The sequence below is a fragment of the Carassius auratus genome, chromosome 37 (assembly GCF_003368295.1).
Source record: "Carassius auratus strain Wakin chromosome 37, ASM336829v1, whole genome shotgun sequence".
NCBI classification, from domain to species: domain Eukaryota; kingdom Metazoa; phylum Chordata; class Actinopteri; order Cypriniformes; family Cyprinidae; genus Carassius; species Carassius auratus.
In genome coordinates this window covers 10,607,789-10,628,033 of record NC_039279.1, presented here as the reverse complement: position 1 = coordinate 10,628,033, position 20,245 = coordinate 10,607,789, and the positions used below count along the sequence as shown (strand labels likewise).

At 37.3% G+C, this 20,245-nt stretch overlaps 2 protein-coding genes across 5 annotated transcripts in view; both read right to left on the bottom strand.

Annotated features, from left to right (window-relative positions):
* Window positions 1-28: 28 nt before the first annotated feature.
* On the bottom strand, window positions 29-10,111 carry LOC113056157 (nuclear distribution protein nudE-like 1-A). Of its 4 annotated transcripts, none has more exons than XM_026222709.1 (10): window positions 9,988-10,111; window positions 7,624-7,720; window positions 4,726-4,879; window positions 4,481-4,629; window positions 3,603-3,739; window positions 3,214-3,387; window positions 3,042-3,133; window positions 2,439-2,587; window positions 2,107-2,144; window positions 29-1,086 (listed from the first exon to the last, which is right to left on the bottom strand). In XM_026222709.1, the coding sequence occupies exons 2-10, from the start codon at window positions 7,707-7,709 to the stop codon at window positions 1,076-1,078; spliced, it is 990 nt and encodes a 329-aa protein (XP_026078494.1). In that variant the 5' UTR covers window positions 7,710-7,720; window positions 9,988-10,111; the 3' UTR covers window positions 29-1,075. The 4 variants fall into 4 exon arrangements, with proteins under 4 accessions (XP_026078494.1, XP_026078495.1, XP_026078492.1 ...); XM_026222710.1 differs by having other exon boundaries at window positions 2,107-2,141; XM_026222707.1 differs by lacking the exon at window positions 2,107-2,144.
* A 1,104-nt stretch (window positions 10,112-11,215) lies between these two features.
* LOC113056156 (integrin beta-3-like) overlaps window positions 11,216-20,245 on the bottom strand; it is a 14,296-nt gene continuing 5,266 nt past the window's right edge. The window contains exons 7-15 of the mRNA XM_026222706.1: window positions 20,001-20,096; window positions 19,801-19,890; window positions 19,520-19,654; window positions 16,944-17,370; window positions 14,585-14,807; window positions 13,969-14,069; window positions 13,747-13,866; window positions 12,878-13,044; window positions 11,216-11,861 (exon numbers count right to left, since the gene is read on the bottom strand). Of these exons, the coding sequence (XP_026078491.1) occupies window positions 11,793-11,861; window positions 12,878-13,044; window positions 13,747-13,866; window positions 13,969-14,069; window positions 14,585-14,807; window positions 16,944-17,370; window positions 19,520-19,654; window positions 19,801-19,890; window positions 20,001-20,096 (1,428 nt within the window). The 3' untranslated portion in view covers window positions 11,216-11,792. The remainder of the gene's footprint in view (window positions 11,862-12,877; window positions 13,045-13,746; window positions 13,867-13,968; window positions 14,070-14,584; window positions 14,808-16,943; window positions 17,371-19,519; window positions 19,655-19,800; window positions 19,891-20,000; window positions 20,097-20,245) is intronic.

Sequence of the window (20,245 nt, the reverse complement as noted above, 5' to 3'; positions counted from 1 at the left end):
TTTTTGTGTTCATTACAATAACACAGACTTGTGAGAAAACTGCCATTTATTTGAACACACGAAAGTAACAAAAAGTGCTTTTAAAACAAACTGCACTATTCAAACCAAAATGAACAAGATTTGTCATTCACAACAAAGAAAAAATAAGGTATGTTTAATCCAACAAATACTATGAGGCTGGGAAACCAACCTGGGACTCGATAGCAAGTACATCATACATTATCACCACAGCAGTCGATTGTCAACATGACAGAACCAGTGTTTAAATTGCAAACCTGCAGGAGCCAAAACAAACCTCTCGTGCAACTCCAGATGTTTCACACTTACACCAGGCCATGTATCGGGGGACAAAATTAGGGGAAGTTTACCTATCAGAGCCAAACATTAGCACTTACTGTAGATCCTACTGAAAAACAAAAAGACTGAAGAATTGGGGATAAAAATGGAAACCAGTTTCCATGACATGTAAGTCTAGATAGTCAGATCGTCACCGTTCATCTTTTTTTTCTTTTTCAGTATACAGTACATCTCATATATATATATCAGGTCTATCTTCTTGTACACAAACAATGCATGTGTTACACAACTTAAATTAACAATGTAAAATCCCTTTGTTTTCAGCTTTCACATACAATTCCATCCGACACTATAGCAATAAATACATTTTTGGACCGTGGTAAAAAACATCAAATTTGCAAAGAACAGAGAAAACCAAATTAAATATTTACATATATGCTTATATCTAAATTAACTGTAACCATAAATATATTAGTTAGGTTTATACATTGTTTAGGAACTATTAACAAGTACTTCAGCCGTAAAATGTAGGATATTGCAACCTATAGACTAGTATGAGGTGCTGCTACAGTTGGGCTAGCATTACTAGCCGCGGTGTAACCCACTGTAATTTCAACTCTGATTCAGTAGTGTATTACAATGAATTGTTATATTGTTGTAAAGTGGTTATAATGGAGTTTATGTGTGTTTGAGGGTCACACGCTGAGCACCAGGTTGGATGGAGAGTTGGAGCGTGGAGGAGCTGTGATGTTCGTCACGGCGCCGGGGTCCAAACCGTTCACTGTCCTGCTGTGCTCAGAGAAACATGAGACTGAGGTTAGATGCTTCAAATGAGGCATGAGCCCTTTACAACGCAAGCCCATTCATACTACTGTTAGAATTGTCACTAGAATTTCTTTTCGGTCCACACCAACTTGATAAACTAGACAGAACGTATCACGAAATAGCTCTATGAGAGAGAAACAGGCTTTTGAAAGGTTTCCCGAAACCAAACGGACAGTTAATATGTGTAGAGAAGCTCACACTCGAGAAGGTCAGAGTGAATTAGTGTAGATAAGCAAGCAGAACAAACTCTAGATTTTCTCAGGCAGAGGTCTGAAACAGCCCAGACCACTCAATACGGCCCCCGGAGACACACCAGACACAAACACTCTACTGTCCATCAGTACAAAGGTAATTTGATGATGTCCAACATCTACGCTTCACTGTGTCTGTTCTTGTTACCTTGAAACACACACACATAATATGTGTACTGCACCATTAGAAAATCAAATCACTAAAGAGACTGCGAAGGCCTGTTATCCTGATCTTAGCTCATCTATAGATCTGATAGGTCTTACGCAGCAGAAACACAAGTTTCCCGGGTGTCCTCTCTGTGCCCTTTACTATCAACTGGTACTCCAGCAACAGGACACACTGATTCAGCCCTGTAGTGAGCTGCGTAACACTGCGGTAGAGGTGCGGATCCTCCTCCTGATCTAAGAAACCCTCAAATATTCTTCAGATGACTCTCTATGCGTCTCCTCAAATGGCATTAAAGCTTCTTTTTTTGTTGTTGAGAATGTACATGTTTTGAATTTTCAGCTAAGAGTCATAACACTGTCCCAGTCCTCTCACTTTTAGTTAAATTATCCACATTTGAGCAAACCCATGGAGTGCACCTTCACAGACTATTTGAGCCACCACCAAGATGTTAGTGAGACGATATGATCTTAACCTAATGTATTATTATACTCGAAGTCATATGTAGGGGGTTGTTAACCAGCATGCATGGACCCCCCACATAAAACTGATAGCCGGATCATTTACCCAAAAGCAACGCTGGGAAAATGACCCTCTCTCTTCTGCTGAGGAAAGAAACACACAGAAGTCTGAGAAAATGTTATCTCCTGTATCACTTAAACTCATTATTACAGTCAATCTGCTGTTCATTTCAAACACACAAGAGTACTGAAACCTTTTTATCCTTTATTTATAGCCTTTCTGTGAATTTCTATGAACTGCCTTCATTAGAAACCAGGAGGATTTCTAGGACACAATGTAATTATGGGTAATGTAGATCAAATAAGGCAACCGCTCATCATCTAAAGGTTTATGGACTGGGTTTTCTGAACTGTGGCAGAACAAAATAGCCGACTCACGCTTTGTCAAAGTAGGATGTGTGGAGAGAGTGAGAGTAATTTGAAATGTCTCCGTTAATCAGATTGCCGTTGATGTTTGTGACATAGTTCTTCCTGGCTGCCTGGTCCTTGGCAAAATTTCGACAGGTTGCGAGTTTAGACTCTAAAGCCTATAAAACAGTACAGACACTTGGATTAGACACCAAATTCACACTGGGATCCACAAACAAAACCGGGAATTATTTGTCTGAATAACTTACCGTATTTTCCTGACTATAAGTCACACTTTTTTTCATAGTTTTGCTGGTCCTGCGACTTATAGTCAGGTGCGACTTATTTATCAAAATTAATTTAACATGAACCGAGAGAAATGAACCAAGAGAAAACATTACCGTATACAGCCACGAGAGGGCGCTCTATGCTGCTCAGTGCTCCTGTAGTCTACACTGAAAACATAGAGCGCCCTCTCGTGGCTGTAGACGGTAATGTTTCTCTTGGTTCTTAATAAATGCGAATTATAGTCCAGTGCGACTTATATTTTTTTTCCTCATCATGACGTATTTTTGCACTGATGTGACTTATAGTCCGAAGAATACAGTAGTTCAGTCTACAGCATTTACACACCCCAACTTTGCGCAGTAAATCGCCAACAATACTGAGCGCTGATATTCTAGCAGATGGAGTGAGGGCTGCATTAGTGGAGCTGTTGGCCAGAGCTGCAAAAGACGAAAAACAAGTGAGTCATGCAAACACATGTGGCATTGTATACATCTCAGAGAGAAATGTAGCCGTCTACCTGTCTGGCTGGTGAAAGTATTGTCCAGGTTCTTGCTGAGCGGTGTAGCCGGAAGAGACAGGGAGGCCTGGACGGCTGAGTCTGTTTTGTCGATGTCTGGAGTTGGAGAGCTGGGGGCCGACATTCGTGTGACCTCGGGCCGGGTCTCTCGCACTGCAAGCTCTTGCCGCAAATCTACAAATGCACATTAAGATAATGTGGCAGATATCGACCCATAACTTTCACTTGCAGACCATAATGTTGATCAGAGTATGTAACATGACTTCATTCCAGAAGCAGGCAGGAACATTTTTTTGTGACAGAACAGGATCTCTAAACATCACTTGAGCTGCCTGGAATGAGGAACTAGCTGTGATTACAAGATTTCAGAGAGGAGAGCCAGTAAATACCTCTAGCTTCATCTTTTAGTCTCTGCACAGACACCAGGAGAGACTCCTTCTCATCCAGTTCGCTCTCCAGAAAGGCGTTCCTCTCGATGGCCTGGTTCAGCCTCTGCTCAAAGTCCTCCAGAGATGTAATCGTGGCTCTGTGGTAGCAAAACATAGCGGAATAAAACTATAAATTACAACAAAATAGTGGAAAGGCATACAACTTACCAGGGCAGAAGACAAGGTATAATCAAAAAAGAGCCAATTTTCATTTCTTAATTTGTACATTATTTAATAAATTCTTCTTCTCTTTCCTCTATTCATCAAAGAATCCTTAAAAAAAGTTGCAAAGACTAAAGTCTCAAACCCAAAGAGATATTCTTAATCAAAGTTAAGACTTGTCCACACCCTCCTAAAACGCCTCGTTTAAACACGCCCCCATGTCTATGTCACTGTGGGAAGATTTGCAAAACATTGCCCAAATGTTGTGTTAATGCTGTTTCTTTGTGAAACAGCGAAAATTGGTCTTCCAAAAGAGGACGCAACCAGAAATCAGTGGTTAAGTTGTATTTACACCACCGTTCCAGAACAGTTCAAAGCTAATATACCGATGTGTGCAGTATTTTACGGAGGACTTATTAGTTTTGTCTCATGGCGTCATATGACCCCTTTAAAAAAAAAAAAACGGAAACAGTTACTGTACCTTTGATCAATTCAATGCATCTTTCAAAATGATTTACAAAAATACTACAGACCCAAAACTTCTAACCTGTAGAGTAATTTCCCTTCAAATATTCCTTAGGAATTATTGACATTTCATGTAATCTGATGAGAAGCATTCTGGCTGTGATACAGCTGTAGTGAAATGTATGAAGAAGTATAAAATGATGCCTTTGGACCTCTTAGCTCTCTCCAGGTCATCATTGGCCTGCTCTAGCTCTCTGACATATTTATACAGCTGCTCCTTGATGCCTCGAGTCTGGATGAGGTCATCCTCCAACACCGAGATCTGTTTATAGCTCTGAGAATACTGATACTCCAGCTTCTCCTACAGGAAAGAGCAAGCAAAGACACTCATTAAACTTGTCCTCGCATTAATGTTCTTTACACGCAGTCAGTCTGTGTTCAGCTCACACACTCTCACCTTGAGTGAGTCGAGCTCATGCTGCAGTCTCTCGTTGTCCGCATGCAGGTCTCTGATGCGATGCTCCGCTTGGCCCAGTTGTGTCTCCAGTTCTGTCTCCAGCTCTCTGCTCCCCTCTTGGAACTCCAGCAATTCCTCCTGTGCCTCCTTATAACTGAACACACACAACAAGATACCATTTATCACCAATGACACATGCATAACATTTGCATATTATATTTCTTAAACTGAGCTTGCCTTGCACCGTAGCCTGCTGAACACCAAAAGTTGTATTAAAACTCTGGCAAACCATTCAATTTGAATTTACACTATAGTTCAAAAGTTTAGGTAAATTGTTTTTTAAATAAATTAATACTTTTATTTAACAAGGGTGTATTAAATGTATCAATTATTTATATTGTCACAGAAGATTTATTTTTCTAACCAATGCTGTACATTTGAACTTTCTATTCATCAAAGAACATTGATAATAATAACAAATGTAGCTTTTTTCATAGTTTGGCTTGTCCTGCGACTTAAAGTCAGGTGATACTTATTTATCAAAATTAATTTGACATGAACCAAGAGAAATGAACCAAGAGAAAACATTACCGTCTATAGCCGCGAGAGGGCGCTCTATGCTGTTCGGGCTCCTGTACTCTACACTGAAGATATAGAGCGCCCTCTCGCGGCTGTAGACGGTAATGTTTTCTCTTGGTTCTTGGTTCTTAACAAATGCGACTTATTGTCCAGTGCGACTTATATATGTTTTTTTCCTTGTGATGACGTATTTTTGGACTGATGCGACTTAGAGTCTGAAAAATACGGTAGATTGATTTCTGAAAGACCACGTGGTAGAGTGTGACGAGTGGGGGGGGCCGAGAGATGTGGGAACGAGCGAGGCCGGTAGAGTGATTGGGAAATGAACGACACCTGCGACACACTACCTAATCATTGGGAAGAAGGAGGCAGGAACCGTCGGACAATCAAACAGAAACTTTAATAATCAAAATAAACACAAAACAGCGCATCAACCCCTCACGGACGACTGATGCACGCAAATAAAAAGCAAAACATAAACTAAAAGCCCAGGCCTGGTCCTCTCTCGTCCTTCACTGTCGTCGCTCCAGTTTTATATCCTTCCATCTCCTCTGAGGGACTCGAGACCAGTAGTGGGTCGCAGGTGTCGTTCATTTCCCAATCACTCTACCGGCCTCGCCTGTCCCACATCTCTCACAGAGTATCTAGAGTAATGAATTTGGCATCACAGGAATAAATTCCTCAAAATTATTTTAAAGTTAAAATTATTTTAAAAATCATTCAACTGGAAAACTAACTTATTTTATATTGTAATAATATTTTAAAATATTACTGTTTTTACTGTATTTTTGATCAAATTAACGCAGTCTTGGTGAGCAAAGACTTTTTTCGATAACATAAAAAAATCTTAATGACCTCAAACTTTCAGATGGTAGTGTACGTTGTGGCTGGTTCTTAGCCAAAAGAAAGCTACAATTAACCGACTTTAACTACAAGTAAAACTTTAGTTACACAAAACTAATCAGATCCTAGAAATCAATAACTTGGAGGGGGTCAATGAATCCTCACTACAGGAATTACACTCTACTCTTCAACTGAAAATAACCAAAATAAAAAGCTATGAGATCCATTACCACAGGATGTCTAATGAGAAGAATGTTATCTACAGGATATTCGGAAAACACATTATTCACAGAAACAGTAGTTTGGCATTTCCCATAGGTAAAAAGGAATATATTGTTATGTAATATTTCCTTCCTGGTTTACTCAAGGAAATGCTACAAATTTAATAAAAGGCCATCACACTATCATACTAACAGTGTATATATGTACAGAACCATAAAGTCAATAAAGTTTCTGGGCTCCCTAAACCTTGGACAACTCACTGATTACACTATTATTTAAGGAACACAGTGTGAATGGGGCAGGCTTCATCTGCTGTAAATAACCAGTTTTGTTTACAGTGTACTAGTGACCAGGGGAGAGCACTGCCCTGGGCCTCTTTATGTAATCACCAGCCACCATTATGGTGTGGAAGGATCTAAAAATGGCATCGGGGCAATATTTCCCTACCCAGCCATGCTAAAGCCACGTGAGCCAGGAGACAGGGCAACCCGTTTATCCAGAGACAAGGAGACCAATAAAACTGTGCAGGAAGTATGTAATGCCCCGGCAGCACAGGAGAGAATCTACATCACAACATCTGTGACTCATTTGCATAGTCTCTGAAGTGTTGATTAAGGTGTTTAAATAGCAGGTCAGAACAAATGCAAGCCTTGAATCATGATGAACATAAGTGCCACCCTAGAGATAGCACATGCTTTGATAAAACAGCTCTAAAGCATTTGGCAGTTACCCATATGACCCATTTTTTTATACCAAAGCTACTTCTTTGTCATCAGTTACTATTAGTTACTATTGTAAAGCCTGTTCACACAAAGACTGCTAACTGATAACTGTAACAATAACTGCATCAACGTTCTTTTCACAAAGGGAAATGCTGGAAACAAGAAATGCTGCTTTGGGATGCAATTTACCAAGCAACAAGCTTGTTGTGTAATCTTTTTAGATTACAATGCCACTGAGAGCTTTTCAATGGTATTTATTAGCAGTGGGAGCCTATATATCACAAAAAGCCAAACCCGTTAAAAAGAACATTCCCACTGTGGCAGATTGCATAATACTAATGTGACTGCTTTCAAATGTACAGCAATTTCCTGGATGTGGCTCTCATAATGCAAGGTAACAGGTTACATGGATACTTCCGAGACAATGTGAATAGCGAAGGCTGAGGACAACATGAAAGAATGCTATCAAGTGTCAGACTACAAAACAGAGAGCTGAGTAATGCTCAATGCTGCTCACTGCTCTGCCACTTACCTTTTCTTGTACTTGAGTGAAAGAGCTTTCCAGAAGTCAATTTCCTCGTCTTTGGAGGTGAATTTTGGTATCATATTTGCATCCATGACACATAAACCTGTGACAAATCATCAGCACTGTTTAGCATACAAAAGTGCATTCAAAATTAAATACTGAAATTATTAATACGACCATTAACTGCGAAGGCACAAAAAATATTAACACAGCATGTTATGGTTTTTGAGGATGAAGGCATGTCACACACACTACCTGTCAATGTCGGCTGCTTCTACCAAGTGACAGATGTGCCAAAATACTGAGTTTTTTTTGGAAGCATACCTATGACTTTAATCACTAAAGATATGGAAATAGTTTTATCCTTCCTTCATAAGTTAAAAGTCTACACTACCGTTCGTACTCACCAGGGCTGCATTTATTTGATCAAAAGTATAGTGAAAGCAAATATTGTGAAAGACAGTCGAATGGTAGTGTTTATTTAGCCAACTATGCATTACTTGCATTTAGATTACTTTATGACACAAACAGGACAGACCTTTGACCCATTTCTGGGTCACAACCCACCAGTTGGGAACCACTGAGATATATCAGTCTAAAGCTAAATCTAGCAGCCTGAACTTCACTTCTGACTACTGCTGTCCCAAATAATCAACAGAACTGTGTGCAGTCTGACTCAACCCATAGAAGCTCAATGTGCCCTGTTCACACACGCCAGGACACAGTCACCCTCTGGTTAATTATTGGTCAGTGTCTGACATAGCATGACTCTTTACTTGGTAACTGTTATCTTAACACTAAACAGAAACAGAAGGACAGCATTTATTATAATATTTAGTGAGATATTTAGATTAAAATAGTATTTTGTAGCTTCTGTTGTACTTTCACAAGAAACTGACAGCTAAAACTAAAACTAAACAGACAACTAAAACTCACAAGCCTTACCGGCACACCCAGGCATCACTACATTTTTATTTTCTTTCTGTTTCCTTATTAAATTCATTCTTCCTTATTAATGGATTCTAATTGAATATCAAAATTAAACGGGTGTCTATTTTGATAAAATACTTAAAAAATATATATTTTACCTGCCATATTTATGCCATTTTGTCTTTTCTTTTTTTTTTGAAAAGAGAGCTAGCATTACATTTTATGTGTGGAAAAACTGTCAACATCTGTCAACGTCTGATTCAAATATATATTTACAGTCTGCTATAACACAGTCGAATCACAAAGGAAGGTGGAAAATAATAATGAATAAATGAAGCATCCTCACACGAATTTAAAGATTGCTAATTCGATTTTTTTTAAATTATATTACATGTAAAATAATACCAGCTGTTGCCATGCAGCTCAAATATATGGTAACACTTTAGAATAAGGTTCCATTAGTTAATGTTAGTTAACTACTTTCGTTAACATGAACTAAGCAAGAACAATCCTTCTACAGCATTTATAAGTCTTAGTTCATGTTAATTTCAACATTTACTAATGCATTATTTAAATCAAAAGTTGTGCTTGTTAACATTAGTTAATGCAATGTGAATTACCATGAACTAACAATGAATAACTGTATTTTCATTAACTAACATTAACGAAGATGAATAAATACAGTAATAAATGTATTACTCATTGTTTGTTCATGTTAATTAATACATTAACTAACATTAACTAATGGAACCTTATTCTAAAGTGTTACCAAATATATATATATATATATACTACAGCTATTGCTATTAAGAGATGCTGTATAGAGAAGTTATAAAATAATAAACCTCATAAAAATATAAAACAGCCTTAATACACAGAATTAAATATCGATTTTCAGTCACTTTAATGCTCATTATAAACTCTGAATGAGCTGACGCGCTCTGCATCACAGCACCAGATGACAGGCGTATTTATTTAACGTTACACTTTCTTACAACTATACGATAAATAGGTCTCCTCTATTTAATCATACCAATACAAGTATAGAGGGCCCTAAATATCACACCTGATATATTTCTCTCCAAAATACCACTGACACCACCATAGCGCTTAAATTGTCAGCGATACATTAGCTAGCAAAGAGCTAACTGACATTAGCCGGCTAACAACAACAGTGATGATGCGCTTTGAATTGACATGAACAGACATGGGAATAATGATAAAATAATGTCCAAACGCATAATTGTGGCTATACTGAGTGTGATTTGTTATCTTCAGTTTCTCTCAGATGATGATGTTGATGGAGCGAAGGCAGTGTGGTGTTGTCTCATTTCTAACTATCTGTAGCAGTAAATCAGTGACTGTGTAGTGTGTTATCATCTGTGATGTTTACAGATCTGCATCGTGTGTAAAGATTGCGGTGTGAATTCATGAACTCACCTGCACATCTCCAGGATCTTTAACGCTGAGAGTAGGACTGACTGTGATCCAGGCACAGCCTTCAGTATTTCAGCATCTCTCTCTCTCTCTCTCTCTCTCTCTCCCATCATGACGTTTGTCTCTCTCGTAAACTGATCCTGGCGTCGTCTCTCGCGGTACAAAAATAACGTAACAAATATGTTACTTATTTATTTAGGGCTTAAACGTTAGTCAAAATAACAATAAATATATTGATATTCATGAAAAGTTGGTTAAAAATTAATTAACTAAATGTTAATCTCGCTGTTTTGAATATATGATCCAAATGATTACGTTTATCACATGCATACTTACTTATATGGCATAATGGAACAAACGGACATGATTTCGGATTTGCCAGGTGTCCCAGTTTGCTTATATTCAACACAGCAGTAGAATAATAGCATACGATGTTTAAATAACTTTAAGGGAGTCAGATTTCAGAAAATTTCCTTACAAAAAAAAGAGAGAAAAAATATATGTATATACAGTATATGTAAATTCCCCAAAGTTAATTATTTGCTGCACGTAAAATCTAAATATCTCACGTAATAATTAGTGTCTTGATGAAAAAAAAAAAAACTGTGGTTGTAACATCAGTCCAGTAGATGGTGCTGTAGTTCAATTCATTTAAGAGAATCCCATCTAGAGAAACACTACTACTAAACAGCAAAGAAAATTAAATATAGAATTAGTCAGATTAAATTAAGTTAGTTAAATGATTAGACTCATAAAACTGAAATGGGATGAGATAGAAAAACAGGCCTTTATTAACCCCAAATACAAACAATGAAATTATTTTAATTGTAAATTAATTACAGTAATATTTTAAATCATACTGTACTAAAATTAGCATGGATATTAATATGATATTAAAATTGAAGCGTGTGGCATCGCTAGATATTAGAACATGAAATTATATTTGACTTAAATATATCACATTATTATATTTTTTTTTTTTTCAAAGAAATTATTTGACAAGTATTTCGTTATTTCTGTCTATTTAATGACCACATACTAAAAATGATACGAGTCTGTCAGCACCTAAATAGAACATCCAGAAGTTCATATATTTCCCAGTGGAGGGCACTGGTACTTTTTTACACTTGAGCTGAGAAGGACTTTTTGACTTTTAAGGTCATTCTGCCAGACAAATAATAAAAATGTGTCTATTTTTGGCACACATTTTGTAAAAAATTATGACCACAGACAAATTTTGCACATTTTTATAAAGCACTTTGATTTGTTAACCCATACCAAAATTGTGTACTAAAGGCCAGTGTGATAAAGCTACCACTAGTTGCGTAATATTAATAAAGCTATAACAACAGTAAAGAGAACCGCTTATATTAAGGACATTTCTTGTTCTGAGGGATTCAGTGTTACCAGAGGCCATCAGTAGCTGGAAAGATTTTTATCATTCAAATCTGCCCCTACACAGGGTGACGGAGCAGGGAGAGGGAGGAAATGGCTTGACGTGTGTCACTACAATGTGAAGCTATCTCTCCAAGCACTGTGCTGCCGACAAATACAGTCATGTAGGAAGCAAATGTAGAGTTAAACATTCATTCAGTGACAAACAGAAAGACTTCCACTGAGGGATTATGGCATTTGTGACTTTACATATGTACAACAACAAAATATGTACAACCCTTCCTGACTGTGTTCAATTTGCATAGTCAATTTTACAATCAATTTTACAATCAATCAACAATCAATACTTTTAAACCTTAAAAATATGAACACCGTCTGTTAGTGATGTCCAATTCTTCCTCTGCTCTTTGTGGTCAGTCTTTGCCTTTGTATGTGATGTTTGTGAATGTTGATGTGGCTCCTTTGTAGAGGGGGTTGTGGCCCTATGAGAATAAAAATTAGGTTATCATTCATATGCATTTACACAGTCTACATTTGACCAGTATGTTTTTCTAGCTTCAACCCTCCTTAAATGAATAGTTCAAAAATAGAAAAGTTCATAGGAACAGATTTAGAGAAATTTAGCATAACATCACTTGCTCCCCAGTGGATCCTCGGCAGTGAATGGGTGCCGTCAGAAAGTTCAAACAGTAGTCCACACATGACATGACTAGTCCTCTAGTCCATTAATTAGCATCTTGAGTAAAGTTCATCCCATCATTATAAATGGGCTTTTTAAACTTTCCATTGCTTCTGGCCAAAATACAATAATAACGCTTCGTCCAATGAAAGAGTCCATCCCTTGATGTTCTCTCACATCGAAATCCACCAACATTTTTGTTTAGAACAGTTTCCGGTTGTTAATGGTGCTTGATCTGTGCATATTTCCCTGCTGATTCAGACGAGATGACTCTTTCACTTAAGAAAAAACAATATTATCGATAGAGGACTCAAAACGTCTTTATAATGGATAGACAAACAGTTACAAACAGTTTACAAACAGTTTTTTGATGTGTGGATTAATTGTTGTTTTCATATATATATATATATATGATATATGTTGTTTTCAGCTGTTTGGACTCTCATTCTGACGGCACCCATTCACTTCAGACGATCCATTGATGAGCAAGTGATGTAATACTCAATTTCTCCCAATCTGTTCTGATGAAAAAAATTAGCATTGGCTAATTTAAAACAAAACTTGCCCAGCTGTGCGGAGGCTTTTTCTTTGTTCTGAAGGGAACAACAGCATGCAACTGGAACTGTAAAATCATCCTGCCAACATCTATAGTTCAACAAGCCACTTACACACATACACACAGTAATTTGAGCTTTTTACATTAAACAGAGAGGCATGTGAGTGTAAATGCGTTCGGTTATGTATCCTGAGGTCTTTTTGATCTGTGAGCTGCAGCATGCATAACAGTGGAACTTGAGTGTATTTTTGCACTTCACTGACCGTTTCCCACTTGGCACGTGCCCGCTCCTCCTCGAACTTAGCAAATTCCCGCCGATCATGGATGGTGATAAGCAGTTTCCAGATAAGCAGGGCGGCAAGACCCAAGAACAAAATGGCACCAGCTACTGACAGGAGCACCACCAAGATATCAGGGCCTTTAGGGCAGTCTATTACACAGGAAAAGTAAATAGGTGAAAGATGCTTCTATTTTTAAATTAAATTAAATTTATGCATTTAGCAGATGCTTTCAGGCTATCAACTTTTACCTATCATGTGTTCCCGGGGAATCGAACCCCCAACCAATAGAACAGGTGTTTAAAAGAACAGCATTTATTTGAATTTGAAATCTTTTTAAACACCATAAATTACTTACTGTCACTTCAATTTAACCTCTGTCAAATTATCTATTTAATACGCCCTTGCTGAATAAAAGATTAAAAAAAAAAATTGTATTAAAATTTTTTTAGCTCTAGACTCGCTTCTCTATTTTAGTCTTGTGTTTGTCTCTTTGCTTCCTGTCTGAACCATTCCTATCCCAGTAGGAATAACACTCTGTCAGCGGGTTCTTAAGTAGCTGGGATGTTGTTTATTGCTGTGTGTTTTAACACAGAGCAGCAGACTCTCACTGCAGGTTCCTGAATTTACAGCCATCACACACTGCACACACACCTACACTTCCATACACTTGCACTAACACCTAGGAACTCCTATATTTTTTAAATAAAAAAAATAAAATAAACATTGATTCCCTAAATAATATACTTCTGTTTATTTTTCCCAAACCATCTTTGTCCAAAGAAGAATACCAGCATCTATAACAGTAAACACAGCAATTGATTTAATCAGTAAGAGCATTAAGAGGATGTTACCTGGCTCTTTGACCAGAGACAAGATGGATTTGCCACTGTTGTCCTCATAGTACTGAAACCTTTGCACACAGTCGTCCTCATCCTTATAGGTGCAATTCACTGCATTCTTATCATGGAACACTGTAGGTTAAACAGAGGGTTACAACAAAAGCCTACAGAAAAAAGCTAGAATGCTTTAAATGCAAAAAAAATTATAAACTGAAATGAACATGATAATTGTACCTAAATCATCCACCAACATGATTTCATCTCTGCATATTCGAGTACAGGTGTCATCATCAAAGAGTTTCCCTCTCTTGAAGTGCTTACACTCTACACATTCCCTAGAGAGAGAGAGAAAAAACATTTTACTTTTGAACTCATTTCCTATGTTTGGAATAGAATACTTGTTTACTGCTTACTGAATATTGTTTAGTATAAACTGTGTACTTCCATACTATATTTAAAAAACTGCATGTGAATCAGAATCTCTTATGGAACAACAAACATTCCAAAGAGTAGTATGCTACACTGTGGTCGTGTGGCCACATCATATTAGATGTTTAATTCCACGACTGCCATTCGATTAGAAATACCAATTATTATTTTGCACATTTAATGCTTTTGGCAGTCAGAACAAATAATGGGTCAAGAAATAGATGTGAATCAGTTAAAAACACTGTGTTCAAGCAATGCAAGGCATCTGACACTGGGAAAATGCACGTTTTGGAAATTGTACTATGTCATCTCAGTGTTCTATGCATACAGAAAATGTGCAGTGTATACTGCAAAAATAGTAGTTTGGTAGCATGCCATTCTGAACATATTATTTTATGCTTAATATAGGAATTACACTCACTTCTTCAAGGTACAGGCGTCAGGGCAGGTGGGGCATTTATCGCAGGTGGAGCCGTAGGCCCCGGGCTGAGTGCATTCACAGCTCCCACACACACACTGACCACGACCGCTGCACAACAGCCCCAAACTGGACATACAGGTGTCTGTACGAGTAGAACAGTTGCAGTTCTCCCCCTTCCAGTCTGGATCACACTGGCAAAACCCACAAGAACAAATGCCATGACCTGGAATGAGCCATGTAGGGAAAAACAACACAAAGATGGGAATGAGTGAGCAGACTCCACATGAATGTAGAATTTATTTGCTTTTTTAACACTTGATAGAAAGCTTTTCATGATGAATAATGTTCAATCTCATAATGTAATAAAGTTAGTTTGAACTTGAGCCCATAAAAGTGCCTCATGTAAGGAGTTGTACATTCCACACATGCATCCAAAAAAAAAAAAAGACCCGTTCCCAAATGTTATGCTGAGGCTTTCCAAATGAAATTCCCCTACTGGCATTCACACTCAACAGCTCCATGTTTCATTTTTAATCACAGAGGCTTCTAAAAATGGACATCTGGTGCTGGTGAATGTGAGGAATGTGACTGATATGATATTATCACTTATTTCACTTGATGTTCAATGGCAGAATGCTATGCCCCATTACATGTGTGATTTACAGATATAATTATAAACACATCTGCGGCAGTGTGCATGTTTGCTTAGGAGATAACAGTGCTTTATTCCTTAGCAAAACAGTGTTTATGAGTGATGGTTGAAATTACAACATTGATGCAGCTAAATCAAAAACAAAACCAAATGAAAATACAACAGTCAAAACAAATGTAAAAAAAAATAACATTGCACTGCGTGTAATTATTTTTTCCACAGAAAAACAATGGTAACTCTTGTCACATCAGCCTAAACACCACTTTACTCCCTCACGGAGTTATTTTTGGTTCAGTGACATCATCAGTGTGTGAACACACAGAAAGGCTGGACCTCTGGGAATATGCTATAAGAAACTTCTTTTATCCTAAGTTTGTTACAACGGAGATAGAGATCTGGTTCTGTTAAAGTGAGAAACCAACCCCCTTCCAAGAGTACTGTACATAACTTCAAGAGGGTAACTATTGCACATCATTTTTTTTTTTTTTTACATAAACTCTTCAGCCATTCCAGCTCAAACGCAACCCAGTGGAACATCATCACCTTGTATGAAGAACAAACACACATGTCTTGGGTCAACACATGGTTTATCCTGCCAAGTCCCACAGAACATGTTTATTTATAAGAGGAGCACATTCTTTGACTAATGCAGGAGATGGTTTACTGTTATTGTAGGTAATTCCTTTGAGCTGATGTGAGGCAGGGAACAGGGAATCTTACTCGTAAAGAAAGACTTCTGTACAAAATAATAGGCAGTGAAAAAAGGAGATTATATTCTAAAAGATCCTGCTCGTTGTGAGATAGGCTGAGATGCAGAAGCCCTAAAAATATTTGGACCCTTAAGTCTCCTTAAAAATGTATAAGTGTCTTGCATTACAATTTTAAAATATTAAACCAAGAGGCATTATGTTGTGCTATTCAAGCAAATGTTTCTGCATAAAGACATTTGTTATATTGTAAAATAAAATATTCAGACTATTTTTGGATGTCAAACATTAATGAAACATGTCTATAGGTAATATAACAAACTACATTCATTCATTTAGTTTTTTATAGATATTACTGAAAAAACTCTTAATTTGCACCTTTAACAGATTGCAGATTACAGTTTCATAGGAAACAAAAGGCAATAATTACAACATACAGCACAGGTAACTGTAAGCTGTATATGTTTGATATCACTAAAGAACCAACTCATAAGAATAATTTGTTCAGAAATCAGATTACAGTGATTGTTCGGTATGTTTTTGATTCCCAAAAAATAAATAGAAAAGTTTGCACTGTGTGGATTTGATTTACTGGAACAAACCAAATCATAATACTAATTTGTTCTGGAATTGGTCCACACTGGTTGTACTGTATATATTTAAGAATCAGAGTTATAAGAGTTGTAAGAATCATACAAATAATTTGTTCCCATATGAGAAAGTCATTCAGTTATAGATGTTCTAGATGGTTCTTTTTTATCTTTTGTTCAGTTCCCAAACCTGGAAAAAAATGATTATTCCTTTACATTTGTTTGCAAATGCCACTGGGCTTGATATTTTGCATCGGATTCAGATATATACACACATTAAGTTTAAAATGTCCCAAAACACTTGTTGGGATAACTGTTAATGTCACATCCAACAATCTAATAATAAAACTTTATCACACTCAACAAAATACAAGCTTCTAGCTTCCTCCAAGCCACAAATGTTCTCTTACCTGAGCAGAGCTCTCCTTTGTATCGCAGGCAGCTGAAATCATCACACTCACACCTCTTCCCCCACACCTTGCCGAAATCATTATTGTGGCACACACACTGGCCGCACACACAGTCTCCACGGCCACTGCAGACCACTTTGTCTGGCCCGGTACAGGCGTCCTGGTCGGTGGGGCTGTAGTCCCCCTCTGCACACTCACACCTAGGACCCAATCGTCCCGGGTTGCACAGGCAGATACCACACTCGTAGGTGCCATTGCCATGGTGACAGATGGGACTGTCGGGCTCCGCCTTAGCTTGGCATTTACACTCACACTCAAAGTTGACTGTGATCTGCAAGGTGTCTTTGAAGCCCACTGGTTTGATGGTGAAGGTCTTGCGCTTCTCTTTAGGACAGCCCCTGGCCCGGGCTTCTACACTGAAGGACACCTGGGAAGATGGGATTGAGGGAGTGTGGAGTTGTTACAGAACACTGGTGTTCACAAATATAAATTATTATTATTATCATACATTACAAATTTGTACTGTAAGACCATAATAGGCTTCAAAGGTTTGGGTGATGTTTTTATTTTTGAAGAAAAATAATACTTTTTTTCTGCAAAGATATAGTAAATTGATAAAAGTTGACAAATCATCAAAGGCGATCACGTTTTCCACAACACTATATTAAGTCTTCCTTTGTTTTCAGCATTGATAATAATAAATATTCCCTTCAGCTCCAAATCAGCATATTAGAATGATTTCTAAATGAAACTGAGTAATATCTGGGAAATCAAAGAAATAAATAAAACCTAAAAATAGAAAATACGTATTTTGAATTGTAAATATTGATTCTGGAACATTTTAATATATATTTCTGTATTTTAGTTCAAATAGATGCAGCCTTTGAATGGTAGTGTATATTCAATAATATTTAAATAAAACAAATATTTTATTAACACTTTATAGACCAATTCTCACTATTAACTAGTTGCTTTTTAGCATGCATATTACTATGACATTGGGTGTTTATTATTACTTATATTACATATTAATGCCTCATTCTGCATGACCATATTTTAGATAGTTTAAACCAACTTTAATCCAGTCCCATACCTAAACTTAACAACTATCTTACTACCTATTAAAGGTGTCATATAATGTTGCAAAAACAAACAAACAAAAAAAAACATTATTTGGTGTTTTAAATAACACATTTGGTGTAATGAAATGTGTTTATGCAGTTTAAGGTTCAAAAAACACATTATTTTCCACATACTATACATTATTGTTTCTCCTCTATGCCCCGTCTTCTGAAAGGCTCATTGGTCTGAAAAGCGAGGAGTGTTCTGATTGGCTTGCTATCCAGTGCGTTGTGATTGGCCGAATACCTCAGGCGTGAGACATAAAAATGTTACGTCCCTTAACATATTGTGATGCCCTGCCTGGCCGGAACGATGAGATATAAACATAAAACCCATTATAAACGTGATATAAACTTGATTTCTAATTGTATCCTCTTTTGGAAGGCCAAACAAAGTAGTTTTGCATTCTCAACGATACAGCGTCACACACCTTGAGTGAGTGAGACCAGAGGCCTAGAGTGTGCAGAGGTCGACTTGAGCGAGCAGAGGTGGGCGGGTAATGTATGTAATGTTTTAATGTAATTCAACATTCTACGCTGTGAGCAGAACACATTGAGATGCAGCAATTTCAGCAACTGTTACGATCTGATTTTGGTTCAGCAAGAATCCAGGATCATGGCCTAATCCATGTCTGTGGTCGTGAATTTACAATTGCATATGTGTGACTGGGGAACAATAAGAAAAAGGACTAGTATGGTAAGATGGATAGATGAAGATGGTACAATTCTTCACTGCAGTAATTTGGTGGGGATCCTTGAAAAATATATAATATAATATAATATAATATAATATAATATAATATAATATAATATAATATAATATAATATAATATAATATAATATAATGATTGAAATTAAATTAATATTTAGGCAAATATTGCATATTTCTAATGGAAATGTTTAGCCATTATGTGCTGTACATGACATATGTGAATCTAATTCCATTGCTGACAGTAAATGTGTGCGTGTAGGCTGCCTTACATGTGACTGTGTTGGACTGACAGACTGAACTGAAGCCTGGTTAGTGTGAGTCAGAGCAACAGGGCAGAGAACAGGAAACAGGCAAGTCTGATGCCTAGACACACTCATCAGAATGAGTAATTGCACAGTAACACCCACTTGTCCTTCATGTGAATTTAACCATTTATGAGGAAGGGAGTGAAAACCACAACATTTTATGCAACTCATTTATCAAGGAAGGCTAATGATTGCACATCAGGAAGGAGATTTCCTGTGCTCCTCTTGGGGAATATGTCAATACGTCAGAGTGGGTGTAAAAACTGAAAAAATGAAAGCGACCAAACTGACCGCAGGGGAGTTTTGGGATAAAAGGTTTTTTTAAGTAATCACAAATATTTGAGTGTGAATAAAGAGGCAAAATGAGATTCGAATAAAGTGGATTAAGAATATTAAAGAGACAGACAGAAAAAGATAAAGAGAGAACAGAATACTGACGGTGTCTCCTCTTTTTAGGCCAGTGCAAGATTTTAGCCCAGGGATGACCTCTCCATTGAGACATGTGGCATTAAATGTCAGACTGAGCTCTTCCGGGACATTCAAGAGCTCCAGCTCAACTTTAGAACGCAGTTTCTGTTACACAAACACAACAGCAAACAATAGATCAGTGACCACAAACTATTTGAATGGAGTGAAGCCTTTTAAGGAATGTTTCAGTTTCAACACAAGGTTCAGCTCTATTGTTAGCATATTTTTGTACATGTTAAAACGGACATTACAGCGTATGCATCCTGAATCAGCTGGATGACATTATGAGAGTCCTCGGAAAGCGTGCCCACTGCAGTACCAGGGATCAGCTCGCTGTAGTTCTACAGTGGATAAAGAGAGAGAACGAAGGGAGAAATCTTTGAAAGTACCCTACTAATCAGATTAGACATTTACCAAACTGATTTACGGTAAAATGTAATCCCCTTCTTACCTTATAGAGGGATTCCACATGGCTAGTCACAGCAAAGATGAGATTTATATTGTTCTCTGACATTTTCTCTGTGATTAATGCCAGGGATGGGTAGTCCTGAAATTTTTTTATCCATTAGTATGCATGAATAAAGGTATTCTAAACTTAATTTAATAGGTTTCATACCCAGCGGGCACCTTGATATCAAATTACCATTAAATATTAGTCAAGACTTTATCAAAATGCTGTAATATTTCTAATTTGAT

What these genes read in the sequence shown, in the direction of transcription:
- LOC113056157 (XM_026222707.1), bottom strand. Translation starts at nt 7,709, where the DNA reads ATGGATGCAAATATGATACCAAAATTCACCTCCAAAGACGAGGAAATT. An exon ending in TACTTTCACCAGCCAGACAG is followed by an intron (nt 3,134 to 3,213) that starts GTAGACGGCTAC and finishes CGTCTTTTGCAG; the next exon opens with CTCTGGCCAACAGCTCCACT. An exon ending in ACATCCTACTTTGACAAAGC is followed by an intron (nt 1,087 to 2,438) that starts GTGAGTCGGCTA and finishes CTCTGAGCACAG; the next exon opens with CAGGACAGTGAACGGTTTGG.